Source organism: Astatotilapia calliptera, chromosome 3, assembly GCF_900246225.1.
Source record: "Astatotilapia calliptera chromosome 3, fAstCal1.2, whole genome shotgun sequence".
NCBI classification, from domain to species: Eukaryota; Metazoa; Chordata; class Actinopteri; order Cichliformes; family Cichlidae; genus Astatotilapia; species Astatotilapia calliptera.
In genome coordinates, this window is record NC_039304.1 from 6,393,628 (window position 1) to 6,416,499 (window position 22,872).

Genomic DNA, 22,872 nt, shown 5'->3' on the forward strand with positions numbered 1-22,872 from the left:
GTTAATAAGGAAATAAGTTTTAGGTGGAGATCTGCAAACTTTGCCTAACACTACGCAGCTTTTTGTGTTTGCATTGATAAAACTGCTTCATTTGCATTTCCTACATGTGCAGTTTGAAGTTATGTGTGAGGACCACAAAATGGAAAACATGTTAATGTTATGCCCAAATCTGTAAAAGTATCAGTGAATTAACACCCCAAACGTTTGCATTTAAACAAATTGTGAGTTTGAGTGTATAACAAATTTGTTAGACCACCAAATGTCACGTTTATACCAAAGTCTTGGTAATTATTTGTTTTCTGTGTTTCTGTGCTGGTCAGTCCACCAGTATGCACAAGCTGTGTAATCAGAATTATATGTTAAGTGTTAAAATATAATTAATGTTGTTACCCATGGGTTTTCAAATTTACTGGTTAACACAAAAAACAAAATAATAATAATGATGGTAATAATTGTTATGCACTTTTTTATTTAGTTGCCAAATTACATTTTTTTTCTTGCATTTCTGAACAGAAGTTTTACTGGTTGAATATTATGATTCATTCATTTTAGACTTTTTAGGAAAGTCCAATGTGCTGGATTAGTTTTGGGTGTAAAAATGTTAATTTAGTTTATTATTATAAATAACAATATGAATTTATTTGTAAACAGGTTTCGACAGATTTATAAATATTTGTGTTTTGTTCTTATTCTGACAGGAGGCCTAATAAACTTGTTAACCAACGTAGAGAGGAACATGTTGCAGAGCTGCACAGTTTGCTAATGAATGTGGTCACATTCTCTGCAGTCGCTTTCCAATAAATACACGATTTTTTTCAGAGCCAAACACCTTGTTCATATATTTTTTTTTATGACAAAAAGTAACTAAGCTTGATCCATTTCTTTGCCTAAGCTAGCCCTAGTTGCTATTAAAAGATACATTTAAGCTTATCAAAATGTTTATTTGATTGTGATTAAAATACGTAGCAACTTATTTAATATATGCTTCAAAGATTTGAATGTCTCAGTGTGTATTTAAGACTATAAAATGAACTTATTGTTGTTTTTTTCAGTTGTTCCCTGCAATGACTTCTTGTGATTACAAAAATCAACCTAACAAACTGACTTCTCATTACACAACAGCAGTAGAAAGTTATGGTACATTATGAAAACTAGTGGTTGGTTGAGTCACAGCTGGGAAACAAATTTCAGTTATTTTGATTTAAAAGTGGAGGAAACATGGAATACGGGATTAACCGGCAGTCAGCAGTCACATTGTAACAAAGTATTTTGTTCACCAGTAAACAACAAAGTGTCTTGTTTATGAGTAAGACTGAGAAGCAGCAGAAGAGGCAGACGTTTATAGGGTTGGCCAGGCTGAAAGCATTGCTTACTGTCAACGTTACTCTCTTCTGGCACACTGGCTTAGCTGAGGATATACTTTCTTTGGTTACAACCTATCGAGTGAAAAGCTGACTGCCTGTCTTGTTAGAAATGTGCTGAGGATGTGACGACTCAAAAAGCAGGATGAATTCTGTGTAAAACTAAAGATTTATCTTTCTTATAAAACAGACACAGTCATCCTTTCACGTATATTTGCATACCAGAAGAAGAAGGTAGTCAGAGTCAAGATTAAAGCTTGCCAAGGCAAGGAAACTAGTTTTTACAAATGAAAGTGTATTTCTAAAAAGATACACACTATTTACCTGGTCTCACTCTCTCTCTGTATTTGGTCATTTAAATAGAGAAATAGAGATATAATACGTGGAGATGCAGATGTAATTTCAATTCTGTTCGGTGAAGAATTATAAAGAACAGTTAGGCCATAAAGCTTCCTCGTAAAAATGAAATATGCTGTAGATAAAGCACTAATGCAGTACAGACACGTGAGACTCTACCAAATTTAACACATTTGTGCTGGAATTTGGTGGTAAAGTAACATTTTAGACAAAATAGACCAAAAAAACTTTATATGATGATGGCGCTGATTTCAAAAGCCAAAGATTTTTCCTTAGAACACTTTTCAGGACAATCATGCAAACACATCCAGCAGAGCACACTTAAATAGCCTATAAAAGTAACACTAAAGCTGTTTCTCATTGTGGATCGAAACATTTTGCATTAAAAAGCAGTCGAGTTTGTGTTTAAAGTGTTGTGATTTTATTGGGCGAGGTCTAGCTGTACACAAACTAATATTATCTTTGAAAAAGATCCTTGAAGGCTACTTGACATTAAAAATGTAACAATATACTAAATCATTTGTTAACGCAAACTTTTACTTTCATAACGTTCGTCTCTGTTTTATACAAAGCCAGTAAGCTGCACAGTCATCAGCGAAGTATTTTTGAAACATTAGCATTTTTGTTTGGCATTGTTGTAAGAAAGTACTCAAGCCTAAATTTGTCTTACCTTTTAAGAAGTTAATAATGGTATTGCAGCAGTTACATATGAACTCAGTAACATGTGTTTAAAAGAAAAAGCATAAACCTGTCCATATTTGACCTGTCCATTCCTGCTGTTGACATTCCCAAGGTAATGCTGGTTAAAGATGATGTTACCCAAAATTAGTAAATTACTAAAGCGCCCTTCATAATGTTTGGGACAAAGTTTTGCCTTTGGACAACTCCACAGTGGATTGTAAATTAAAAAAAACTGTGATTGATGAGCTGACAGTCAGCTCTAATTTAAAGGGTTTAACAGAAAAATTCAATGACTTGTTTTGCAAAGCCCCATTTTCAGAGGTTCAAAATTTCTGGGATAACATAAATTTATGTCTTAACATCAATTTTAAGACACTTTAAAAAACGAAGGACTGCATTTTTCAACCAATGTCTGCTTGAAGTCTAGAAACAATGGACATCAGCAAATGTTGTTTCCTTTGAGTTGCTCAGCTTGATCTTTACTCAAGACAAAAATAGATTTCCCTCTATGTGCTGACATACCACTTTGGATTTAATCCTCAGTTATTATGAAACTGTGGCCCTCTTCCACAGTGTGTCCTGAGCTCTGGCTCTCTCTCCTACCCCCTGCTGGTTGCAACAGATGGCTGTCAGTCCCTGAGCCCTGTTCTCCTCGTCGGCTGACTGTTGGGGCTTGCTCTCTATGTTTCAGGGTCTTTACCTTAACACCTAAAGCTCCTTGAGGTGGCTGTTGTGATTTGGTGCTTGCTGGGTTGAGACATGTGAGACTTGGGCATGGAAGAACGTCCCGTTTCTTTTACCTTGAGAAACTGTTGGGTTGCTTTTTCAGTATGATTTGGGTCCTAATCTGTTTGCACTGTTAGTGCTGTCTGATCATTTTCTGTCTGAGCATCGTTTGGTTAGGTCTGAGCAGAGAATAAAGCGCTGCACACTTCACAATGAATTCTGCTGCTTCTATCAGCAGTCACGTTGTCAGTGACCCAGTTTCACTGGCACGATGCTGGCTCCACCATGTTAGGCAGATGCTGTGTGTAACAGTCACAATTGTGTGGTGTCTCTTTAAGACAACTTAAGTTAATGTTAATGATGTCACAAGTGTGCGCCACTGCTCTCTGTAGTGTGGGAGAAGTGTGCTTGCACATGGACGTATGGACTGAGATGGACCTCATATCTTTATCTCCTAACTCAAAGTAACGTTACAGGTTGTATGAACACAACTCGCCTTGTAAGGTTGGTGAAGAGTGTGTTTATTAAAGGATGAGCACTGTGTATTTTTGCGTTTTGTGGGAGAAACGTTTCGTCATCACCAGGTGACTCCTTCAGTCTCAGCTGACTGCAGCTTTCAATCTTATAAACAGGACATTTGCATAATGACTGAAACCAGCCCACTGAAGGAACGATGGGCTGGGAGGTCAGTTCCTTAATCTTAATCATGCAGATTCTCATGACCATTGATCAACAACCACTGATCAAAACCCACTGATCAATAACCATGAGTACCATTCACAGAGAGTTGGGGAATGGCTGCAATCACAGCATGTAAGATGGTGACAGATGTACCCTTAGGCCCCCTCCTCAATTCAGAGATGGTCTTTCCCTTTTCACATAAATGGCCTCCTTGACTCCGCCTTCAAACCAGCGTTCCTCCCTGTCCAGGATGTTACATCCTCATCATTGAAAGAGTGTCACTGGCCTGCAGGTGTAAATAGACTGCAGAGTCCTGGCCTGACGAGGTGGCTCTGCTGTGTTGTAGCCAAAGGTTGTTTGGTTTCCCCGATATGTAAATCCTGGCAATCCTCCTGCACTTAGCAGCGTACACTATGTTACTCTGTTACTCTGATCCTTGGGGTGGACCAGTTTTTGGCGCAGCGTGTTTTGGGGTTTAAAAGCCACAGAGACCCGGTGTTTAGAAAAAATCTGTCTCAACTGCTCCGATACTCCTGACACATATGGGATCACTACAGGTTTTCTCTTAGTCAGCCGTTGTCCTTCTCTCCTAGATTGGCTGGACCTTTCCAGCCAATTTCCTGCTATTTATAAGGTTGGGGAAACCTGCAGTCAGCTGAGACTGAAGGAGTCACCTGGATGAGTGACGAAACTTTTCTCCCACTGAAAACGTCCAGATGAACAGAATCAACCTTTGGTAATGTCGACGTTCTTCACCTGCAAGATTTTGTTTTAAAATTACAGTAAATTTACAGTGAAACACTTTGAATTATTATTAACCTTCAAATATTATGTCTGCTTTCTTTTTCACTAAATAACAGTGAAGCAGGCCTCACCTGCCACAAAAGCATCTGTCAGTCAATTGTTCCATTTATTTTTGAACATCTGAAAGGTAGGGGGACTACGCCATTTTATACTATACAGCTCATGCATAATTTTTGTAAAACCCCTTAAATTAAACCTGAAAGCTTGCACTTCAGTAACATATTGATTTGTGATTTCCACAGTGGTGCTGTTTAGAGGCAAAGCTGCAAAAATGTGCTGTCTTTGCCCCGAACATTCTGGAGGGCGCTGTTTTTGATCCCAAACGATTGATTCTCGATATAATGTAGACACAACCTTCAAGGGTAGTTTTAATAAAGTGCCTTTAGAAATGTGCAGATTTGACAACCCAATTCAGCATTACACATATTTAGAATTTCCATATTTACACAGAGAACAGAATTGAAAATGAGCTGTTGCACTTTGTTTGCACAATTTTACTTTACGACAGTGTGTGGGAAAAGTATCCTCACGTTCATCACTTTTTAATTTTTTTACATCTTTGTAGCTCAACTGCAATAGGGTCCGCGCAAGACTTATAGCAATGACAAAAACAGTTTGCTTTTTATTCAGTGAAATTAAAGAACTTTTCTAACTTCTGATTGAATTCACGACCTCTCGTCAGGACAATAATCCTCACGTGTATTCGCATCCTATGTGACTCTGTTGGACTCTATCAGATTTGATCATTCTTTGAAAATCATTTAAAAAAACAACAGGGTGTTTTAGTGCTTTTCCACAAGTCCATTTTAGATCCATGGAAAGAGGTATTTGTGTTATTTTGTTCCTTCTCTTGTTTTTTGAGGAAACGACATGTTAAATACACCTCAGTAGCAAAATCAACGCGTCCAGTGTACCAGTTAATTACTATAAACTTTATAAATTCGGCATTAATCATAGACCTATTGTAGTTGATTACATGATGTAGATGATTTTAAGTTCCCATCATGTGTCTGTGTATTGTTAGTTCTTCAAGGTTTTGTTTTGTATCTAAAACTACATTTTGTTTACTTGATTTTGCTCCTCAGTACAGAGTGTTGTGTTTATTTGTATTTGTGTTACTTTCTTGTTGTTTAAACCCTTGTCTTCCTTCCTGTCATGCCTCGACAACTTCTCCTTATTTGCATCCACCTTCTGCAACTAGATGAGATCACACTCCACCACGCATTGCTCAGTATACTCTTTCACCAGCTCCACACTCAGGGTGTCGTGGCAGAATTCAGCCATGGCCTTCCAAAGCGGTGGGTCTAGGAACATCTGGCACATCACATGACCCTTCAAGGTGGCAGTATGGCGCTGCAGGTGGTACAAGAACTGCTGTCGAGCCAGGGCGAGGTCTTTACCAAACATGTCGATGTTCAGGTAATACCTGGTTAAAGAAAACATCATGACTGTGTGAAAACAGTTTCCCATTCTTAGCAGTATGATTGTAAATGCAATGACCACATTATAGAAACAACACGTTCTCATCCCAAAACGTAACGTTCGACGCCATGTGCCAAATCGTCGGTATGTTACGCAGTCGGACACATGAGAACCATTTGGAATGAAACATGTAAATTTATTTTGCTTTCTCATCATTAATCGCTTTGGAAACACTATCTAATACAATTGAGACTGTGGTTAAGGTTAGGGCTGCAATACACGGTGCATATCATAGGTGCTATGGGACGCCTCAGGACGTGACAAATCGTCAGTATGTTACGCGTTGGGAATAAGAACGGTCTCTATAGAAACTATCTGTACCGTGTAGAAAAAAGTGAAATTGTTGTGCTCCCTAGTGATACTATTAAAAGTTGCTATTATAGACAATGGTTCGTGTTACTGTCAGTACACTTGCTTCAGCAACATCCATTTAGTCCTATCAATAAATGAAGAAGGAACATTTACCAGTCATCTCCAATGGGGACCCTGAATGGGAAGGTACAGAGGCTGGCCACAGTAGGATTGGACACATCATCCACCATCCAGTCAATCTCCTTCTTTAGTAGGATTGCCATGTTACTGGGCAAAAGCTTGAATGGCTGCCAGTCTTGAATGATGGTTGCGTTAGGGAGGACCCCGTGCATCAGGTCACTGTTTAAGTACAGCTGCTGGATTGCTGTATGGTCCAGATGCACTGGAGGAGGACTGGAGCAAAAGGTGGACAAAGTGGATTCATTGTCTCCTTCTAGACCAAATTCAGAGAGATGCAGCTTGAGGTCTTCAGCTCTGAAGCGCATCAGCAGGATTCCCTGGAGAGAGAAAAGGCAGCATTGAAAGCATGCAAACAGCCCAAAAAGGCTCATGATGACTAAGAAGCCATTTAACATCAGGACAGATCAAAGCATTTATTTACTCTACCTGCTTAGTTATGATGCGGTACTTTTCAAAGTCCTTTGGTCCAAGCTTATCATCACGGGTCAAGCGGCATACTTTGACCTCTGGATACCTAGATTTAACCAGCTCAGCACAAAAGCGTAGCAGAACACCTGCCACGCCCTTGCCCCTTTCCTGGGGGGCAACACGGAGACCTTCCACCAGCATGGTCTCCCCCTCATCGATGACACAGACAGACTCCAGAGCAATCTACCAAGCAATCAAACAAAGGAAGATAACAGACAAGAAATTACAAGCCATCACGCTGACATGGATACCTTTAATTACTTATTTATCTAAGGGGCCAACTCTGCTAGTTTGTGAGGAAGTCATATCTAGTTGCCGGGTGTTTTACTCAAGCTCATAGTAGCAAGTTTGGCGGTCCATTAATAGGAGAGATAATTTACTTAATTATGTGCTCCAATCAACAAACAGCATTCAGATATATGTTTTTTTTTAATGTTTTATATGTATAGTAGATGTATATGTAGAATGCAACCTGCTGAGGTTTCAGGCTGGCTGGGTCATTTATCAGGGTGATGCTTTACAGCCATTTATCCAGTGAACTGAACTTTTACTACTGAGTGAACTTACCACTTTTCCATGTTTGCGTGCCAGTATAACTGTACGGTTGGTATCCTGCAGCCAGCTAGTGTATCTAGTAGGTAGATAGTCAAGGCCTCCATAGATGTCCTGGCTCATAGCCATGATTTCATCAAAGTCCTCCTCAGTTGCCACAGTAAACTGAAGGCCTGCCTGGGACAGGGCCTCTGGGAGCTGGGGCATATTCAGGCTGGTATCAATCTTCATCTTGGAACAACTGATAAGATAAAAATGGAAGAGATATTATTGTGGACTATATTAAATCATATTTTGTGCTTCAGAGCGGGATGTCATTCTCGCGTAATCAAAAATAATTAGCCACAGATAAGTAAATCATTTTACCATTTTCTGAAAGCAGAATATAACAGACCTCAAGGTGTATGGCTGGTGAACCAAGTTCACCGATTCCATCCTTAGCAAAGGGGACAAAACATTAAACACTTTAGTATTAACCACACCAAGAGACACACATTCATTATTCAAAGGCACTAACCAATAGGAAATCAAACATACATGAGAAGAAGAATTAGGAGCTGATTGCTTCTGCAAATTGGATTGCAGATTTTCGCATTAGTGGAGAGGCCGTGCATGTAAAATAAGAGGTTCTATCTCGGACAGAGTCCAGAAGAGTCCTTGTTCATTAACCAAATTATTTAACAGCACATGTTTTCTTTCTCACAACACTGTGGGAAAGCCCCCGGTTTGGACCGGGTCTATCGTTGGTTCCATTCAAATACAATCAGTGCTCAAATGCTTTACGGATCACGTCTCTGATGTTAAGTAACACATTTTTCAATTCAATCCAATTTTACTTATATTGCAATAGTTCACAAAAACAGCCACTATAGGTGCTTTATATTAGAGAGAGAACCCCAGAAATAAGCTGAGCAAGATTTTGGTGTTGATCGGGAGAAAGAACTCCAGTCGAAGAAAAGTTCAAGGAAGAGCCTGCATAGCATCAAATTATTATAAAGAAACCCAAAAAGTGCAGATTTGGGGAAGAAAGGTTTTGGCCATTGCAGCACAAAATCCAAGATGAACATGTCCTACTATGCATAGTAGAAAAAATTCAGCTTAAAGACAATAAAGCCTTTCTCTTCAAATTACAGCCCCACTTCAAAGACTGAAATATCTCTCTTTTACTACCAATGAAACATCAAGGAATGTGAAGAACAATAGCTGCACATCACTTTGAGAGGTGATCATGAATTGGGACGTTTACCTTACATCAACCTGACATCAACCACCTCGGTAGACATACCATTGCATGTCAATTTGTGTAGCAGTGGGTGGAAAATACAAGACTGTGGCAACAGCAAACCACAAGGCCTCAAACACCGAACCACAAAGGGAAAAAGAGGGATTTTGCCGTATGTTCAGAAGACACAGATTGTGCAACCTCTGAAAGAACATGATTGGAGCAACTTGGTCAACAATCTGCCAGCAGTTGCCATGAAAGAAGTGTTAACGGGGTTTTAGAGTTTACTTTCAGCTGGAAAAGATGATTCACAGTACAATAACATACTCGCAGCAGAGTACAGCCAGAGGCATAGACTGCACATCAAACCACGAGCAACTACAGTGAAGAAAATGAAAAGATCGTTGCCACAGAGTTATGACCCCAACTACAGACACAGAAGTGGTGAAATCCTGTGGTTCTGAAAACTCAAGTCCAATTCAACCACAGTTGTGGCTGAATCACAGAAGGGCAAGCAGAGAAGATGGCTCGTTTTTAATACTGTTTAATGTCGCATCATATTCTAAACATCATAAGTCTGTAGTGGCTGTCCTGTGTGGACCACATTACTACAACCTTTTCAAGCTTCATCTTATCTGCATCACACATGTTGGCCAAGCAAACTCGTCTGTTATGAATCTAAATTAGTGAAGATCATTTACTGGCTAATGCTCTCTGTGTTCCCATCTGAAGCATAGATCCTAACTGATCTCAGAGCAGTGAAAGCAGATTCAGCGGCAGCTTGCCAGGCATGCCATCATGTGCAAGCCACCAGGAAAAAAGCTGCTGGCCTCTCAGCTTGCACAGCTCCAGTCATTGTTAACAGGAGATGGACAAAACCGTCAAAACACAGAGAGCTGCAGTTTTCTATGAGATTGAAAGAAGCACAGTTTTCAGTGGCAACAACCAACTGTGGCCACAACATGGCAGTAATGTTAACTGACAGGTTAATATTACTGCCAGCGCTGTCTGAGATGAAAGGAGATAGATCGCTTTACTTTGGTATGTTTTAATTTATGTCTATTTTTAAACATTAGACTTTTGTATGACAGAGTATTGGGGTCACATTAAGAAAAAAATATTATTGATCATTCTGAGAATAAAGTCAAAATGTGGAGATTATACAGTTGTTTCGACAGCTGCTGTACCCTCTGAGTTTGTGAAATTGTTCTTCAGAATCGGTTTTAGTAACAAGGAAGGACGTCGTTTCTCTTTTAGCACATAAACACAGGGTGCTGAAAAGTATAAAGATGGTGGAGAAGCTACATGTGGTCAGAGAAACCACACAAACCTGGTCGAGTGGCTGATTTGCTTCACTGACTCATGTAAACAAGTCATTTTGCATAACGACTGTGATGGTCTGTGTTGAAACAACAACTGTAATCTGCATGTTTCAACTTTTTTCTCAAAATTGTATTTCAACTTTTTTTTCAAAATATTGAATAAATTGAATAAATTTCGACTTTATTCTCAAAATGATCAATAACATGTTTTTTCTTAATGTGGCCCTAAAACTCTGTTGTACTTGTCTTGCAGTATCACAAATTCTGAAATGTACAGTTTACAAATGAAGAACAGTTGCAAACTTTGCATAACAACCCATTGTAGACTACAACTTTTCCACAGTAAGATTAACCTCAAGCTCAAAGTGACAAAATCACACACAAAGAAAAAGAAATGACATTTGATTCAATATCTACCATTACAAAAACAAATATTTATTGTTCAATGTGAATACATAAGAATGCCATAGGGGCACTAAGGAGAAGCAACAACCTGTCCACATATTTCAGCATCTGTCAAACACAAAGCTGCTATGTTAAGCAATACATTTGTCTTCAGCCTCCACACACCTGCAGTACATAATTCTGTACTACTAGAATTGCTCACACTGAACACTTGTAATTATAAAATGTCAAAAATGTACAAAAATGGCCCAAGAGAATCAGATAACCTTTGATGAAAATTTAAAGAAAAGTAAAATATATGGATGAAATGTATAAAGACGTAACTCTGAGAGAATCCTGGAAAGTAGAGGAATGCTTAATTTGTACGCTAACAATAAACAGTGCCTGTAGTAAAACGTTGCACCGTCATTAGGTCGTATTTCTGTGTAACAACTGGATGTTTGTTTGTGGATTAATGTTCTAGATTTGAACCCCTCAGAACTTTGTGTTCTCTGGTTTCTTCCATGAATCCAAACACATTCATGTCGTTGGTGATATTTTTAATTAAGGTTGATGCAAAATAATTATGTCTTTAATGGAAGGCAGACTAGAGAGACTGAGACTAGTAAAGCATGATATATTTATTGTTTTCGTTATTGTGGCTGAGCTGGGTTATTATAAGTCTGTTTGTCTGGGTTTGTGATGTGCTGAAGCACTGGAGTGTGGACAGTTCATTGGGGAAGTGCAGGCTAACACAGAAATGCTAAACTTGTTCCTACAATCTATTAATCGGCCATGTGAGCTGCAAGGGCATTTGCAGTGAAAACACTGTCTGGTCACAACAGATTGAAATGTACACATTGGGGACGCTGGTATTTTTCCACCATGCCTTTGAAGCTGTGAGATGAGGTGCCATGCTTGGCTGAGTATCCTGGTCCTACCAGTGAGAGGAATGCTATTTTATTTTTGCCTTTCTGTCTCTCAAACACTTCTCTCGTGTTCCTAATGGTTCTCTCTCAATGGCTGGCAGTGTTCTCCAGACAAAATGGAATTGGGCAACACTGACTGACCATCTAACGTGCAACTATCAGTGCGGACCTACGTCTAGTTTTTGTCCGAGCTGCCCAAAGGAGCTTTAGAACTGGTGGCATGAAAACACAGCGGGAAAAAATGTAACCAAAAGATTCACAAAAACAAGGACCAGACCATGATGTGACTTTATTGGTGAGTCATGAAGAACACGCATTATTCAGTAATTTCAGTTCAGAAAAAAAAGGCTGCTGTTGGAAATGTAGGCAGTGTGCCTTTCACTCACAGAGCAGTAGTAGTGGTTATAATAAACATACACAGCATTTTAACCAAGGTGACAATAAGTTGAAAAGACTGTTCCTGGTATTAAATTTCTTACACTGGTCATCTTTGGTGTGAACCACAGTGTGAACAAACTTTTTGCTTTTATGCATCAGTAATGCTTAACAGTGAAGTGTGTACAGCTGCAGCTGTACTGAGGTTTACCCACTGTTGGGAGTCTCTATGTGTTATTCACTCAATACACGATTTTAAAGCATGTATAGGCTGTCACATGCACAGGTGGCAAAAACTGGAAAATGCTGGAAGCTGAAATGCCACCGAAGCACATCGCCCTCCATAAAGGCAAGGACAGCAATAGCTATCATTCAGTTTTATTAGTGCTGTCAGCGCTAAGCTTATTAAAATGCCGTTAACGCCATAACCACAAATCTCCATTAGCGAGTTACCATGGCATCAACGCGTTAGCGCGGTTAGCTCGTTGTGCATTTCACAAACGAAGAACAGTTTCAAACTGCGGTTATGGTGTTAAAGTCATTTTAACGAGATTAACGCTGACAGCACACATTTTTATACATTTTCTATGTGCGAACATATTCTGCTCTTTACAAGCAGAGAACGAGCCATGTGCTCAGCACACGTTGTTGTTGTTATATGTTGTAAACATGCAGCCTCCTCATTGCACTCAACTGAGAAAGTACACTGACATTCTTTAACAACCTATGAAAAACGTTAGCTCACATGGTCAGTACACTCTGGTGAAGTCACATGTCACATACATTCATAATGAACATACCATCTTTTTTCTCTGCTAAGAAGCAAGAAAATATATTTGGAATGTTTCCAGCTTTCTTTTTTGTGTTTTGCACCAGTTAAACACAGAATTGTTTGGGCCATCACACTGAAAAGAACCCCAAATAGTACAAAACTCAAAGGAACACACCATGGATTCAGTTGGTTGGTCAAGTGATGACAACATGGACACCAAAATGATTCATGTCTCCTGGGTGCATCTGTGGCTCCAGTGCTTCATGCCAGTAGCCTCCATGTTGATGCAAAGACATTAGCATATCACTCTGTTGCATGATAGCAGGATCCGTTTCTCCCACGCAGCCCCGCCTATACATGAAACACACCATTGACACAAAGGCACCAGAAAATCATTAGTTTGTAAATCTGTCAATAATCATTCTGTGCTTGTTGTGATGACATTAAGACAACTGTGTCCTGCACTCAAACTATGTCACCTACGCTGGCTGGTTCTGTGTAGGATTAATAACAATTCAAGTAAATGTATAAAGTAACTGCACATTTCTATCATAGCCACAGCTAAGCTGATGTTGTTGTGTAACTGTGGAGAGCCTCGTAATCTGGTCTAGTTGTAATTTGTAAAGATTACAGAGATTAATGTATTTTAATAAAAGTTATTAACAAAGGCAGTTCTATATTGACACTGATGTTCCTGTCCCTCAACAGACAAATGACTAGTGCTCTCATTTTTGTGGTTGTGGGGTGACTATATAAAGAAAAACATTCCAACAGCACAGCCAGTGACTGAGCAGTCTCAAAGATCAATAGTGATTTCTATCGTAAAACTATGAGAAGTGATGACCTGAAACTTCACCTTCACAAATTATATTAAATGAAGTTTAATAAAGTAAATAAAGATGAAATGATCGAAAAGCTTTTTAAATACTAAAGTGGCCAAAACTGAATTCCAAAATGCATCTAAGAGCCTTCTGGGGGCAGCTGTACAGTTTTTTAGGATAAATGAATTGCAGTGCAATAAAGATGGATCCATACATGGGGTTATGGAAACTGTTAGATTTTTTTTTTTTTTTTTTGGAGATGAAAGAGTCTTTGTAAAAGCCTCAGCATTTCCACTAACTATTAATTATGATTGTGTATTGATGGCATGAAAACTTTTGCTTTTTCTTACAGTGAGCTGTTTGAAAGTGTCTGGATATTTAGTAGAATTCCTGGTAATGAAGAGAAGTCTGATGAACCCACTAAGTAGGTGATAAGCTGGTGAGGTAGAAGTAGACAGAAAATCCCCTCTGCTATATTTAAGAGCATACCTTGCACACACACATATGTGTTTGTATGTGTGTGTGTGTTTCTTTAGAATTCTCACTGAAGGCATCAAAACTATGAATGAACACATGTGGAATTATGTAGTAAACAAAAAACTGTGAAATAACTCGTGTTTTATATCTTAGATTATATCTTGGTAATATCCACCCTTTGCTTTGCGTCCTGCTTTGCTCACTCTTGGCGTTCTCTCCATGAGCTTCATGAGGTCGTCTCCTGAAACGGTTTCCAACAGTCTTGAAGGAGTTCCCAGAGATGCTGAGCACTTGTTGGTCCTTTGCCTTCACTCTGAGCTCCATCTCATCCCAAACCATCCACACTGGGTTTAGGTCAGGTGACTGTGGAGGCCAGGCCATCTGGTCAGCACTCCATCTCTCTCCTTTTTGGTCAAACAGCCCTGACACAGCCTGGAGGTGTGTTTGGGGTCATTGTGCTGTTGGAAAATAAATGATGGTCCAACTAAATACAAACTGGATGGGATGCATGTGGCTGCAGGATGCTGTGGAAGCCATGATGGTTCAGTGCGCCTTCAATTTTGAATAAATCTCCAACTGTGTCAGCAGCAAACCCCCCCCCCCCCCCCCCCCCCCCCACCATCACATCTCGTCCTCCATGCTTCACATTGGGAACCATGCATGTAGAGACCATCGTTCACCTTTTCTCTCTCACACAAAGACTCGGCAGGTGGAACCAAAGATCTCAGATTTGGACCCATCAGACCAAAGCACAGATGTCCTCTGGTCTAATGTCCACTCCTTGTGTTTCTCAGCAGCTGTTTGACCATAGAGGCCTGATTCACACAGTCTCCTCTGAACATGTAGAGATGTGTCTGCTACTGGAGCTCTGTGTGGCATCTATCTGGGCTCTGATCTGAGCTGCTGTTAACTTGTGATTTCTGAGGCTGGTGACTCGGATGAATCCTCAGCAGCAGAGGGGACTCCTGCTCTTCCTTTCCTGGGGCGTCCTCATGTGAGACAGTTTCATCGTGGTCTTGATGGTTTTTGTGACAGCACTTGGGGACACATTCAAAGTTTTAGCAGTTTTACAGCCTGACTGACCTTCAGTTCTTAAAGTAATGATGGGCTGTTGTTTCTCTCAGCTGATTGGTTCTTGCCATAATATGAATTCTAACAGTCGTCAAATATGGCTGTCAGCTGTGCACCAACCTGACTGCTGCACAACACACCTGATGGTCCCAACCTCATTAAGAAGGCAAGAAATTCCACAAATGAGCCCTGACAGGCTCACCTGTGAGGGGAAACACGTCAGGTGACCCCATCATGAAGCTCACTGAGAGAAGGCCGAGGGTTTGCAGCGCTGCCAACAAAGCAAAGGGTGGAATCTAAAATATAAAACATATTTATCACTTTTGTCTTTACTACATAATCCCATATATCTTGCTTCATATATTTGATGTCTTCCGTTTGTATCTACATATGGCAAATGGGGGTGTGTGATCTCTGGCTCTGTTGCTGCTGTTGCACAGAGGATCACCTGGCCACGGCGGACAACTAACCCACTTCTGTCCTATCTGCCTTCCCAGGGTCCAGAAACAGCCGGCACTGTTCCTGAGCAACAGAGCGCATCACAGATGCCGGGGGAGGAGTGCTAGAAGTGTGGGCTGCCAGGACACCTGAGGCCTGACGGTCTGCTGATGGAAGTGGGATAGGTGTTCCCCATCGCCGGGGCTCGGGCACCCTCCCCCGGTCCCAGACGGACTACCGCATTCTGCTAAGGTGTCAAGTGGGTATAGACCAGGCTTTGGTAGACACAGGCTGCACGCAGACTCTGGTCAACCAAACCCTGGTTCGCCCGGGAGTATTGTTAGAGGCTGAGTGGGTGGAGGTTAGATGTGTGCATGGGGACGTCCACAAATATCTCATGGTGCCGCTGCTGATTAAATTTAAGGGCAGAATGCAGTTATATCGCATCCCTGAATTTGGGAACCTTTTGGGGCTGTGGGTCAATGATTCACCCCCACGGGAGATTTCCCACTGGAGCAGTCATGTGACCAGTGTTGGTCAAGTTACTTGAAAATAGTAATTAGTTACTCATTACTTTTCCAAGAAAGTAATCCTATAATCCCATTCTTCATATTCCAGCATATAAAATAAAATGGAGGTCCCATTTGAGCGCATTGGAATGGACCTCATTGGGCCATTTCACCAGAGTGTATATGGCTGTCGCTTTGTACTAGTTCTGGTGGATTATGCAATCCAATACCCAGAAGCAGTGCCGCTGTGCACCTTTTCTGCAAAGAGAGTGGTGCAGGCGCTGTTTCAGGTATCCCAAAAGAGATACTGACAGACCAGCTCACGTCGTTCATGTCTTGCACACTAAAAGAGCTGGACGAATGATTGGGTGTTAAATCAGCGTCTACCATCATCAGACTGATGGGCTGATGAAGCGGCTGAATAAGACTTGAATAAGACCGTGATTCAGATGTTCGGATGTTGCTGTATTGCAACAGAGTTTTGCAGATGTGATCTCCGCCTTTACGATGCTCATAGAGCACCATTTTGAAACGCAGCTTGGCGTCACCGGGAGTTCACAGCCCTTCAGGTTGCCTGAACATAAGCAACATTTCAGCCAATTCAGAAAGAATTGGCTGAAATGCTGAAAATGGGAGTGAGAGAAGAGTCACACAGCACTTAGTGTAGCCCCATAGTTCTGGTATGAAGAAAGAGGGGTCTATACAGTTCTGTGTCACTACCACAGGGTGAAAAAAGTGTCACGGTTTGATGCCTACCCCATGCCCTGGGTCGATGAGCTCCTGGACCGATTAGGTAATGCTTGATTTTTCACAACACTTGATTTAACCAACCAGAGTCGAAGGAAAACACTGTCTTCTCCACTCCATACGGTTTGTTCCAATTTGTCACACTTTGTTCGGCTTGTTCAGAGCCCCGGCCACTTTCCAGTGCCTCATGGAGCTAGAGGGTCTCAATGCCCGGTGGTATCTAGTTGTAAAGCCAGACACCCCCGGGTTTGGCTCGATGCAGCTCTGACGTGAGTCGGGCAGTGAGGGGGGGGTGTTCTCTGGGTCTGCTGCAGTGGTGCACTGGGCTGCAGTGCCAAGGAGGCTGAGGACCAGGTAGAGGGGATTCAATTAATTAATGCTCCTCTTTTTGTAGTGACACTGAGGACCACTGTGTGTGTGCAGAGACAGAGCACTCAAGGTGCTGACCAGAGATACGGTCAGAAGTTTTCATGCAGTTATCATTGGCATGAATATCGTAGCATTAGATCTGTTAATTATTTATTTGAACTGTTCTTTTTGTTTGGATGGAATGGTACAGCGTGCATCTTTAATGAGTTAGTTTACATACAGTTTCATATAAACACCTAATATTTGGTTAAATGTCCCTTAGTTCAACCAGATGTTTTTGGTAGTCATCAAGAAGCTTCTGGCTTAATTCTGGATGGATATTTGATGACTCTTCATGGGAGAATTGGAAGTTTCAGTTTATTTCAGTGGACTAGCTCATGAAGTTTGTTGGTTGGTTTCCTAGCACTGGTTTGGTTTTTAAGAATGGTCCAAAAAATTTTCACCAACGCTGAGCTCAGGGCTTTCCAGGTATTCCATAAGCCCAATGTTAGTCTGTTTTATCCATTCATTGTCCTGTTGGAACTCCCAGCTGTGTCCGAGTTCCCACCAGCTAGCTGTTGATTAATGCTGATGCTCCCTCCCTTTCGTGCTGCAGATCAATCCCTCGAGCACCTGGGCTATGGGACATTTTCTCCCAGCAGGTGAGGGGGGTTTCACCCAGAAACTGTCATAATGGGAAACACAGTACAGTCACAGACAATCCAGTGGGTAGTTGACTTCCTTTGCTATTAACTCCTCGGATGCTCGCTCATCATGCCCACACTGGCGATGGGGTTTGTGGCAAGGTGTGGTGGTGCAGGTGGTTCCAAGGCATTGCCAGAGGAGACTGGTTGACACAGCTGGTAAAAACTGGCAGCTTCAAATTTTAATCAATCAAGAATGTGTCGATGTCTTTTGGAGCAGGATCTTCTTCCTTGGTTGGTACCCTCTCAGTCTCTGGGAATCTAAAACCTGCTTCCCTACACAATGACACTGGTTGTCCAGCAGCTTCCAGTTAATAGCAGTGTTGAGCCCTGTTTTTTTCCTGGATTGTTCCGAACCATCCAAACATTTCTTCACATCTTATGGTGGCAGTCTGGGTCTTCATCCAGACCCAGCAAAGTGGTGACACACCTGAATAACTACTACAGTTTTTTATTTTAATTTTGGAATTATGGTCTTGGAATATCCAGTTGTTTAGAAATGGCTCCAAGAGGTCTTCAAAGCTTGTGTACATCTACAATCGTGCTTCTTGCATCTTTACTGAATTATTTGGAGTTTCCCTTTGATCTGAGCATTGGTCAACCAGTAAGTACTGTCAAAAAATCCTTCTTTATGTTGGCAAAGAGAAGCAGTAGTTAATCTACCAGTAGTGGTTAATCATGATCACTAATGAGAAGTTAACTGGCCTTGTCTAGTCCAAATAAAGTTGCAGCACGGTGGCACGGTGGTTAGCACTGTTGCTTCACAGCACTGTTGCCCTGGACAGGGCCTTTCTGTGTGGAGTTTGCGTGTTCTCCATGTTGTTTGCATGTTCTCCCCATGTTTGTGTGGGTTCAGCTTCCTCCCACAGTCCAAAGACATGCAGTTAGTGGAGTTGGGTTAACTGGCAATTCTAAAAAACCCTGTCCAAGGTGCACCTGGACAGGGTTTTTTCTCTCGCCCTATAGTAGCTGGGATAGGCTCGTGACCCCCCCCCCCCCCCCCCCCGCCACCCTGACAAGGATAAGCGAAACAGAATGGATTGACAGAAAGACATCGTAAAACCTTTAGCACCATTTCTTCAGAGTGTTGAGTAATATATATATATGTACTAAATAAATTCTAACTTTTGCCCCAATTATTTTTTTTAAATAATTTTTAATTTAGCTTTTAAAGGTGTATGCTATAATCATTCCAGCAAGGAAATATAAAAGTTCAAAGAAATCATTAAAAGCACAACTACTATGAAATTCATGCCCATCATAATTGTATGTAAAATTCACAACTGTATATAATGCAGAAATTAAGTACACTGAAACATATCAGTTTCCTAATGTTGTAAACCTGCTCAACATTTGGCAATAAACCCCATTCTGATTCTGATTCTGATTCTGGTGACATACCAATATATGGACAAATTGTAATTAACCAGAATGTGCTTAGTGTCTTTTTTTTAATATAGTTCTCTTGATTAAACAAGTACTCACACTGCCTGTGACTTTGTTCATGTTAACCACACAGAGGTTGAACAACTGTAACAAGAAAAAAGTTTACTCCAATCCTAAAAAAATGTCTTTTTAATTTGGAAATTTCCTCAAATAACTACCTATATGAACATAATATCAAAACCAAATTGCAGTTCTTACACTTACCCAATAAATTATTCTTTTGAAAAAGATTGCATCTGATGAATTTAAGCTATTTGTTCCAAAAAACTTTGGAGAGTTTAGAATCATGCAGGCTCTGTAGGCTTGACTGGGGAGTAAACAAGCCCCAAATTTGCAAAGCGTATTTAAATATTCAGCAACCTCATGCAAAAGGATCAGGAAAACAGTTTGATATGAACACATGCAAAAACTTTGAGCATTCTTCGTCCTTCAGTCTGCTCAGATATGTCTGTGTGTGTTCCATGTCACACGCATCGCTGAAGCACTCTTTCCATGCAGTGGTTTGGGGTTACACAAACTAGCCACAATATTAAAACCACTGAGAGGTAAAGTAAAAAATAATTGAACATCTCACCGTAATGTTGTTATGTTCTGCTAAAAAACCTTGGTTTCTGGCAGTGTTGTGGATGTGACTTTGACATGTACAATGCACCTTAAGACTATTGCAGATCAAACACACCTCCACATAGCAACAGTGCCCCCTGATGGCAGCTGTCTCATTCAGCTTATTCACGATGCACCTCCGCTGGAAGAAAATGCAACAAAGACTCCCCAGATCCTGATCTAATCAAGGATCTGCAGGCTACAGCAGAAGACGTTCCAGACACAACAAACACCCCCAACATCTGTTGCACCCATGCTCTGACTGCTTTGACAACACAAGCAGGTCTGTGCAATTTTAAGCAGGTGGTTTTAATGTTGTGGCTAGTGGTCATTATTAAAAGTGATTAGGCTCTAATACACTTCGTTTAGCAAACTTAATTTGTTTGCTGATGTGACAAAAGTTAGGGCTTCACCTCCAGCTGGGTAACGTTTTAATGTTTATGTGGAAGTATATCACTGATGGTCAGTGGTAAGAACAAATAGACACATCTTTTGCTCTTTCTTCCTCACCCAACTGGTTCAGGCAGATGGCCCCGCCCCTCCCTGAGCCTGGCTCTGCCGGAGGTTTCTTCCTGTTGAAAGAGAGTTTTTCCTTCCCACTGTTGCCAAGTGTTTGCTCATATGGGTCATATGATTCCTAATATTTGTCCATATTATTGTAGGGTCTACCTTACAATATATAATATACCTTGAGGCGACTTTTATTGTGATTTTATTTATTTTTTTATAAATAAAACAGAATTGAAAAGAAACCTCAAAAATGTTCAAATAAATGTAATTTTTCTAACAGATTCGATTTGGTCTGCAACACATTGTTTAAAATGCTGGTGGACTACATCTTGGAGTTCCAGTGGCAGTAGTTCCTTACACTATCACAGGGCCATCCCATATGGAAAAGATATATATAAATCTTATAAAGTTTGTATCTGTCTTGTGTGAAACTTGTATGAAAAGCATACAAGAGTGAAAACAGATATAAGATCCCTTGAAAAATTATATAATGAAACTTGTATGTTTTGGATACTTCCTAAAACAATATATGAAAGTAATGAGAAAGTGGCCGCTTTCATGAGTAAATCACACAAGTTTTTACTATTTCTTTTCCATATGGGATAGCTTGGAGCCTGTTAGCAGAAAGAGGGCAAATTACAATAGTTGACTCATATTTATTCTTTTAAAATCAGAGTAAATGACTCTGAGGGCTCCTGGCCATGAATGAAATGGTGAATGAATGTTATGTATGCTTTTTGAATTGCTTAAATAAATGTGAGAAAAGTATAAAAGACTCCAAAACATTTTGTGTTTAAAAGGGTTTTTTTTTAATTGATTTTGGTAACAGAAAATAGAACAGCAGCTTTTATTATGTGCAAGGTTTTAGGGGCTCATTAACAATGCAGCCGTGCTGTCTCTGTCATCTGGATCCATGCTTGAATGGAAAAGCAGTTGCCCCTGTTTTTTTCTGGAAATATAGAAACACATATTATGCTACAAATTTTGACTTTTGTGATCAAGTAGTTACCACATATAAAAGTAAAACATGCACTTTACTGAATGTTCCCTTACCTGGGCAAGGACTGCAGAAGCCTTTAACCAGCATCAGAGAAAACACCATTCCTCTAAGCTTTCACTGAATCCATCTAGCATGTGCGATTAATGGTTTAAGCCCACTACCTGTACAACAAAGCACTGGTTATGAATAATGGGATATTTAAGATGGCATCGATAATTCAGAAAAGGTTTTCTTGGGCTCTACAACCTGATTCGTTTAGATGAAACATCACTTATTTTTCTGAGTTACAAAACACAACAGTAAAGAATATTTTTCTACTTCTTGTTTCTGTGCTTCATAACTTCACTTTTATTAAATGATTTGTTCAAGTGCTGATAAATTGACAATTGGTGTTCTAGTGTTAAGTAATTTAATTAGACCAGAATATGTAGGGTTTTACTTTTTTTGTTTTTATCTCTCATCAAACAGAAAAAATAGAGTTGAATAGATTAACTTTATTATCCACATCAGTGGAAAATTGTCTTCAGTTCATGAAGCCATAAACAAATCAAGCAAATAACTTCACATCAACCTGCATTCACACTTCCACACAAGCACACATACAACACATACAACAACAATAAAAACACATCGCAGCATCTCATTATTCAGTATACCGATTGCTCTTTGCACAACTGACCCCTATAAGGTCATCCTGTGGGTGCTAATTCAAAGTCAGAATAAAGAGGGTGTTCACAGTCAGCAACAATAGACCGAGCTTCCCTGAGAACAGCCTTATGATGCAGCTTACAGTATCAAGCGAAGTTTGTTGTCCGCCAGTAATTTTTCCAGCAGCTCTGATAATCCTGTTTAGTTCTTACTTGCCACAGTTGGGTTACCAGACTGAAATACTGAACATAAGGATGCTTCTGACCTAGCTCACTTAAACTCTTTCCAGCACGTTGTGGTTCCAAAGCCTCCTGATAAGAAGGAATCTCTGATTAGCTTTCTTGTAATAAACTGTGTCAGAGACCGGTTAATGTGATCGCCACGTGCCAAAAATGAGAGGATCATCATGGCAAGAACACCGAATAATCTTCACACAATTAAACCTGCATAATAAAACATAAGACATGCTATGGTGAACACTGTGTCAGCAGCATATAGCCACACCCCCTCCCCTTACATGTCCCATTGTGAATGCAAAACTCTCCAAAACTGCAGCTCCTGTGGGATGTTCCTGGTTTGCAATCCAAAGTAGTCCAAAGAAGGGCAGTGATGAACTATTAAAAGTGTCGTGGGTGCATACGGCTTAATTATTCACGTGGGGAACAAAGGCTGGCCTGCGTCGCCCATTTCAACAGATGTGCTACTGTGGTTCAAATTCCCCCAAAATGTAATGCTGGTATCAGAAAGCACAGTAACCCCGGGACATGTTGGAGAGATTACATCTCAGGAGTAGGTGGTGAGAGGCAGGTCTGAGCTTCTCTGCTGCTGCACCCGTGACCTGACTTGGCTGCATGACTTTTTGTTTTGCTATTTTAAATTGTAACTTTTATTGAAGTGGTTATGGATTTTCAAACAGCGGCATCCTTCATAATGCACAGCAGA

General features: G+C 40.4%; 1 protein-coding gene across 3 annotated transcripts in view; it reads right to left on the bottom strand.

Moving 5' to 3' along the window:
- Positions 1–4,965: 4,965 nt before the first annotated feature.
- Positions 4,966–22,872, bottom strand: part of nat16 (N-acetyltransferase 16) — a 35,128-nt gene continuing 17,221 nt past the window's right edge. Inside the window, exons 2-7 of one of the 3 annotated variants that reach the window (XM_026160989.1) lie at positions 12,784–12,959; positions 7,971–8,040; positions 7,620–7,845; positions 7,011–7,235; positions 6,558–6,901; positions 4,966–6,036 (exon numbers count right to left, since the gene is read on the bottom strand). In XM_026160989.1, the coding sequence (XP_026016774.1) occupies positions 5,808–6,036; positions 6,558–6,901; positions 7,011–7,235; positions 7,620–7,835 (1,014 nt within the window). In that variant the 5' untranslated portion in view covers positions 7,836–7,845; positions 7,971–8,040; positions 12,784–12,959 and the 3' untranslated portion in view covers positions 4,966–5,807. The remainder of the gene's footprint in view (positions 6,037–6,557; positions 6,902–7,010; positions 7,236–7,619; positions 7,846–7,970; positions 8,041–12,783; positions 12,960–22,872) is intronic. The other 2 variants (XM_026160981.1, XM_026160974.1) reach the window with 2 other exon arrangements.